The sequence below is a fragment of the Chaetodon auriga genome, chromosome 12 (assembly GCF_051107435.1).
Source record: "Chaetodon auriga isolate fChaAug3 chromosome 12, fChaAug3.hap1, whole genome shotgun sequence".
NCBI lineage: Eukaryota > Metazoa > Chordata > Actinopteri > Chaetodontiformes > Chaetodontidae > Chaetodon > Chaetodon auriga.
Genome location: NC_135085.1, coordinates 25953190 through 25960000, shown reverse-complemented (window position 1 = coordinate 25960000; position 6811 = coordinate 25953190). Strand labels below are relative to the sequence as shown.

The 6811-nt window shown below is 52.0% G+C and overlaps 1 protein-coding gene across 1 annotated transcript in view; it reads left to right on the top strand.

Moving 5' to 3' along the window:
* Positions 1-6811, top strand: part of lamc1 (laminin, gamma 1) — a 39947-nt gene that overhangs the window by 30136 nt on the left and 3000 nt on the right. Inside the window, exons 7-25 of the mRNA XM_076745444.1 lie at positions 25-123; positions 746-882; positions 1467-1589; positions 1733-1922; positions 2566-2678; positions 2772-2993; positions 3074-3262; positions 3541-3786; positions 3918-4071; positions 4166-4308; positions 4392-4570; positions 4673-4829; positions 4965-5170; positions 5246-5325; positions 5415-5552; positions 5629-5773; positions 5864-6013; positions 6370-6484; positions 6569-6768. Of these exons, the coding sequence (XP_076601559.1) occupies positions 25-123; positions 746-882; positions 1467-1589; positions 1733-1922; positions 2566-2678; positions 2772-2993; positions 3074-3262; positions 3541-3786; positions 3918-4071; positions 4166-4308; positions 4392-4570; positions 4673-4829; positions 4965-5170; positions 5246-5325; positions 5415-5552; positions 5629-5773; positions 5864-6013; positions 6370-6484; positions 6569-6768 (2986 nt within the window). The remainder of the gene's footprint in view (positions 1-24; positions 124-745; positions 883-1466; positions 1590-1732; positions 1923-2565; positions 2679-2771; positions 2994-3073; positions 3263-3540; positions 3787-3917; positions 4072-4165; positions 4309-4391; positions 4571-4672; positions 4830-4964; positions 5171-5245; positions 5326-5414; positions 5553-5628; positions 5774-5863; positions 6014-6369; positions 6485-6568; positions 6769-6811) is intronic.

The following is a 6811-nucleotide window of genomic DNA, read 5'->3' as shown; positions in this document are numbered from 1 at the left end:
TCGTCCTCGGTCTCTGTCCATCAGGCCGTGCTCTTGCTCGCCCTCTGGCAGCACTCAGGAGTGTGACGTTAACACTGGACAGTGTCGCTGTAAAGACAACGTGGAGGGCTTCAGCTGCGACAGGTAAAACACGCACACACACACACACACACACAGCTTGTCAGCAGCTTCATTTAGCTGTCAGCACCTTTAAATTAACCCTCTGGTGTGAAGTGTAATAGTGTGTCGTGTATGACGAAGATGACAGCGATGATGCTGATGGACATGTCACTGGAGCGTCAGAGTCTGCTCATCTTCCTTGCTCAGTGTGTCCACATCAGCAGTTTGTACAGGAAGTAGTTTGACAAACCGCCGCAGTGGAGAGTTCAGATCAGCTGTTTGCTTCACTGTGAGAAAGTTTAATGTGTGAGAAGGTCGATGGGTTAACAGGAAGGGAAGGAAGGGAGGAAGGAAGGAAAGGAAGGAGGGAAGGAAGGAAGGAAGGAAAAGGAGAAATAAGATGAAATGACAGGAAGGAGGAAGAGGGGAGGACGGACAGGAAGTAAAGGACTTTATGATGACTGCAGCAGTGAGGTCATTTAATCTCATGAAGACAGGATGATAAAGTGATGCAGACTCATCAGATGCACCACACGGCTGGAGTCTGACCTCTGACCTCTGGCCCTCGTGGTGACACGTCTGAGTGATGAAGGTCACAGGAGGCGGCCAGGTGAGCTGTGTGTTTGAACCTCTTTGTGTCCTTCAGGTGTAAGCTGGGCTACTTCAACCTGGACCCCAGCAACCCTCAGGGCTGCACCCCCTGCTTCTGCTTCCAGCACTCGTCCGTGTGCGACAGCGCCGAAGGCTTCAGCATCCACACTGTCACCTCGTCCTTCTCCAGAGGTACGACCGCCTGCAGGCGAGACACAGGGCAGAGCGCCCCGAGGAGACACGGCACCATGGTGATGGGTGTCTCTGTTCTGAACTGGTGTGTGTGTGTGTGTGTGTGTGTGTGTGTGTGTGTGTGTGTGTGTGTCTGTGTGTCTGTGTGTGTGTGTGTGTGTGTGTGTGTGTGTGTGTGTGTGTGTCTGTGTGTGTCTGTGTGTGTGTGTGTGTGTGTGTGTGTGTCTGTGTCTGTGTGTGTGTGTGTGTGTGTGTGTCTGTGTCTGTGTCTGTGTGTGTGTCTGTGTGTCTGTGTGTGTCTGTGTGTGTGTGTGTGTGTGTGTCTGTGTCTGTGTCTGTGTGTGTGTGTGTGTGTGTGTGTCTGTGTCTGTGTGTGTGTGTGTGTGTGTGTGTCTGTGTCTGTGTCTGTGTGTGTGTGTGTGTGTGTGTGTCTGTGTGTCTGTGTGTGTCTGTGTGTGTGTGTGTCTGTGTCTGTGTGTGTGTGTGTGTGTGTGTGTGTCTGTGTCTGTGTCTGTCTGTGTGTGTGTGTGTCTGTGTGTCTGTGTGTGTGTGTGTGTCTGTGTGTCTGTGTCTGTCTGTCTCAGATGACGAGCAGTGGACCGGTCAGCAGCGTGACGGCTCCAGTGTGTCCATCCAGTGGTCTCCCAGAGGACAGGAAATCTCCCTCATCTCAGACGACTACTTCCCCATGTACTTCGTAGCCCCAGGTACACACTCACACACACTCACAGACACACACACACTTTGGATCCTTATCTGCAGGTGCACTCCCAGCTGGTCTGAGGACCTTCAGGTGCACTCCACCTGTGTGACAGGCTCTGTGTTCTTCTTGTGCTTTTGTGTGTCACAGGGAAGTTTTTGGGGAACCAGATGCTGAGTTATGGACAGAACCTGAGTCTGAGTTTCCGGGTCGACCGGCGGGACACCCGGCTGTCAGCGGAGGATCTGGTCCTGGAGGGAGCCGGTCTGAGGGTCACCGTCCCCCTCATCGCTCAGGGCAACGCCTACCCCAATGAGAACATGCAGACATATGTGTTCAGGTGAGACGCAGGAGGCGGACGTGGTTTGTTGTTGATGATGAAACACTACAAACATCATAATTAACTGACGCTTTCTAAAAACACAAACACTGAAGATCTTTCATTTCCAGGATCTCGCTTATCCTCAATGTTTGTTTCATAATCTGTATATCTGCTTTTAAACTGTCATCATTTCTTTTAAACTCTTCTGATAATCTGTTAATCTGGTTTTAATCTGTCTTCTGCAGTACGTCTGAATTTATTTTGACCGATTTTTGGTCATAATCTGTGTTCCTGGTTTGAAACACCATAAAATAATCTGTAAATTTGAATGTATGGATTTAATTTGATTTCTTTTTTGTTGTCATAATCTGTGTGTAATCTCCACATCTGTATTTAGTTAGACTGATTTCTGGTCATAATCTCTACATCTAATGTTACATTTCTTTAATAATCTGGATTAAGATTTATTGTCATAATCTGTATCTAACTATAATCTGCACTGCTGTGACACAATACAGATTCATGTTTGATCTGTACATTTCATTTCACATTCTGATGATGATCTGCTAATCTGGCTCTGAGTGACAGATTATTAGCAATAATCTGGATTCATTTGGACCGACGATGGATGCTAATCTGCCTACCTGTTGTTGTGGTTTAGGCTCCATGACAGCGCTGACTACCCCTGGACGCCCCCTCTTGGCCACTCAGACTTCCAGAAACTTCTCCACAACCTGACCGCCATCAAGATCCGCGGCACCTACAGCGACAGGAGTACGAACACACACACACACAGACACACACACACTTTCATGTCAAACGCCGTGGAGCGTTGGGCATTATTTGCTGATGAATTTGTCTCTGCAGGTGCTGGTTACCTCGATGACGTCTCCTTGGTGACGGCGAGGCGGGGTCCGGGTGTTCCAGCTCGCTGGGTGGAGCGGTGCACCTGTCCTCAGGGTTATCAGGGTCAGCACTGTGAGCAGTGCACTCTGGGATATCGCCGCGCCCGTCCAGAGCTCGGAGCCTTCAGCCCCTGTGAGCCTTGCAACTGTAACGGACACAGCGACGCCTGCAACCCAGAGACAGGTGACATCCGCTACTGACTGGTTCAATGACTGGTTTACTGGCTGCTTACTAACTGGTTGAATGTCTGTCTGTCCGTCCAGGAGCATGTGACTGTCGGGACAACACGGCAGGTTTGAGCTGTGAGCGCTGTAAAGACGGATTCTATGGCGACGCCACCCGGGGGACGTCAGGTGACTGTCAGCCCTGTCCCTGTCCAGCTGGAGCAACCTGCGCTGTCGTCCTCAGAACTAGAGAGGTGGTCTGCACCAACTGTCCTGCAGGGACCACAGGTAGGTAAACACACCACACCTGGTGCCTTCAGGGTGACGGTCAACTTCCCCTCGTTCAGTTTGTAAAGGTTCCAATGCTTCCTGGAAAGCAAAGACCTGTCCTGAAAATGGGCTTGACGTGCAATGACGTCACACCTGGCTTGTTAGAGAGAAACCAGGTTGGATAAGATTATGACCAGCAAACAGGATCTGATGGGAGTTTCTGCTGACCTGACACAAACTTGACAAGCTCAGTGTCCTCTGGAACGCACACTGTAACAGTCCTCACCTGTCTGCAGGTAAGCGCTGCGAGCTCTGTGACGACGGTTTCTTCGGCGACCCTCTGGGTCAGAGCGGGCCGGTCCGAGCCTGCCGCGCCTGCAAGTGCAGCGACAACATTGACCCCAACGCCGTAGGCAACTGCAACCGTGAGACTGGAGAGTGCCTCAAGTGCATCTACAACACCGACGGCTTCTTCTGTGACCGCTGCAAGGAGGGGTTCTACGGCAATGCCCTGTCCGCCAACCCTGCCGACAAGTGCAAACGTAAGAGGAAGTCCTGACGGTCACGTACTCATTCTGAGGCTCATTTAGCTCGTTTAGTGATGAATGTTAGAGATGTTTTCTGTCGGCCGAATAAGCACTTAGCTGTGGTTTTTTCTCCTCCTCCTCCTCAGCTTGCTCCTGCTCTCCGTTCGGCACCGTTGGCCGACAGACCGGCTGTTCTCAGGTCACCGGTCAGTGTCAGTGTCTCCCCAATGTGGCCGAGCGCGACTGCAGCGCCTGTCAGCCCGGCTTCTTCAACCTGCAGAGCGGCAACGGCTGCGAGCGGTCAGCGGTCCTCTCCTCTTCATCACAACTGTGGCATTGTTTGAAGTGACTGGCTGCTGCTTCATGCTAACTCTCGCTCTCCTCGTTCCCACAGCTGTAACTGTAATCCGATTGGCTCCACCAACGGTCAGTGTGACATCACTAGAGGACAGTGCGAGTGTCAGCCCGGCGTCACTGGCCGGCACTGCGAACGCTGCGAGGTCAACTTCTTTGGCTTCAGCTCGTCCGGATGCAAACGTAAGGATGGTGGCATGACTGCAGCGGTTTGTCAGAGCGGTGCTTTGATTCGGTCTCATGTGTCCTTTCTGTGTCCCCCACAGCCTGCGACTGCGACCCCGAAGGCTCCCAGTCGGGTCAGTGCAAAGAAGACGGCCGCTGCCAGTGTCGGCCTGGCTTCGTCGGAGCTCGCTGCGACATGTGCGAGGAGAACTACTTCTACAACCGCTCGGCACCGGGCTGCCAGCAGTGTCCCTCCTGCTACAGTCTGGTCAGAGACAAGGTGAGGATGAAAAGACAGACATTAACGCAGGAAGAACTTAAGTTGCAGAGGATGGACTCTCATTTTTAACACATCAAGTTAAAGCTCGGTTTCTCTCTCCAGGTGAACCAGCAGAGGCAGAAGCTTCACGACCTGCAGACTCTGATCGATAACCTTGGTTCGGGTCAGGACACCGTCAGCGATAAGGCCTTCGAGGATCGTCTGAAGGAGGCGGAGAGAGCCATCATGGAACTGCTGGAGGAGGCCCAGACCAGCAAAGGTAACACACATCCAGAACATTGGCTGCATCCACGCAAAACAGAACATGTAACAGACTAATACTCAGGAGCAAACTGTGTCCTGATATCACGAGGGTCTAGAAATGATTTATCCAACATGACCTTTGACCTTGCAGATGTAGACAGAGGTCTGCTGGATCGGCTCAACAACATCAACAACACTCTGACCACCCAGTGGAACCGACTGCAGAACATCCGCAACACGGTGGAGGACACCAGCACTCAGGCTGACCGTGCCCGCGGCCGAGTCCGAGATGCAGAGAACCTGATCGACCGAGCCCGGCAGGAGCTGGACAAGGCCAAGGACGCCATCAGCAAAGTGGTGAGTAGTCTCACTGTTGTCACTGCAACTATTAGTCTAACAGAGCCTGATTAACTAAGCCGATGTCATGCACAGGACATCAAACCCCCCAGCGGCACCGGAGATCCAAACAACATGACGCTGCTGGCTGAGGAGGCTCGGAGGCTGGCCGAGAAGTAAGACCGCAGCTCGGATCCGTCCTGAAACATTGTGAAGCTCAGGTATCTTGTCGGCAAAGACTCTCATGTATCTGTGCTTCTCTCAGGCACAAGATGGACGCCGACCAGATCGAGAAGATTGCCAGAGATGCCAATGACACGTCAACCAAAGCGTACAATCTGCTGCTGAAGACTCTGGACGGAGAGGGCAAGACAAGTCAGGAGATCGAAGAGCTCAACAAGAAGTAGGTGACCCCAAAGCCTCCACCCTGACCGGCAGACCTCGGCGCCACACACCTCTAACGTAACTGTTGTGTTCAGGTACAACGAGGCGAAGGAGCTGGCGAAGAATCTGGAGAAACAGGCCAGCAAGGTTCAGGCCGAGGCCGAGGACGCCGGAGACAAAGCTCTGAAGATCTTTGCCAACCTGACCAGTGTCCCGCCGTTGGACACCAAGGCTCTGGAGGTGACGGTCTCAGTGGAAATCTGTTCACACCAAAGTGCTCTGCTGGCTTGAAATGTTTTCTATCATTTATTTCTATCTTTGCGTTCTTAGGATGAAGCCAGTAAGATCAAGAAGGAGGCGGCGGACCTCGACAAGTTGATTGATAAGACGGAGAAGGAGTACAACGACCTGAGAGACGACCTGAAGGGCAAAGAGCAGGAAGTCCGCAAACTGCTGGAGAAAGGCAAAAGTGAGCAGCAGGTACGTCAACCACAGCCGGTGACCTGCTGCTAATTCACTCTTTATGCTAAGCTAAGCTATGCTAACACGTGCTGACCGCCGCTCTGTATTTAACACACAGTCCATCACATGGCTGAACCAGCAGTAAAACACTGCAGGAGGCAACGAGACAAATAAAATCAGACAATTACAAATAATACAAAAATAAAAAAGCAACAGTGATAGAAGAAAAAAACAGTAAGAAAAATAAAACAGTGAAACCTGGAATGAAATGTAAACAATACAGGAAACACTGAAAGCTTCTGCGCTGCCTTTATCAGACGCACTGTGCTCTGTGTTCTGCTGGTCACGTCTGCTTTCCTCTTCCTGTCTGACAGACTGCAGATCAGCTGTTGGCACGAGCCGACGCCGCCAAAGCTCTGGCTGAGGAGGCGGCAAAGAAGGGCCAGTCGACCTTCAAGGAGGCTGAGAGCATCCTGAATGACCTGAGAGGTATGCGTCCGTCACAGCGACCCTGGTTTATTATCATTAATCAATGATTCATCGTCTCATCTGGATTTCATCTGCCTCCTGCAGACTTCGACAAGAGGGTTAACGACAACAAGACCGCCGCTGAGGACGCCATGAAGAAGATCCCCAACATCAACAGCACCATCATGGCCGCCAATGAGAAGACCAAGCAGGCGGAGGCGGCCCTGGGCAACGCGGCCGCCGACGCCCGCGAGGCCAAGAACAAGGCGGAGGAGGCCGAGAAGATCGCCAGCAACGTGCAGAAGGTACGCCAGGATGCGACGTCAACCTGATGGCGAGCTGTCCGCG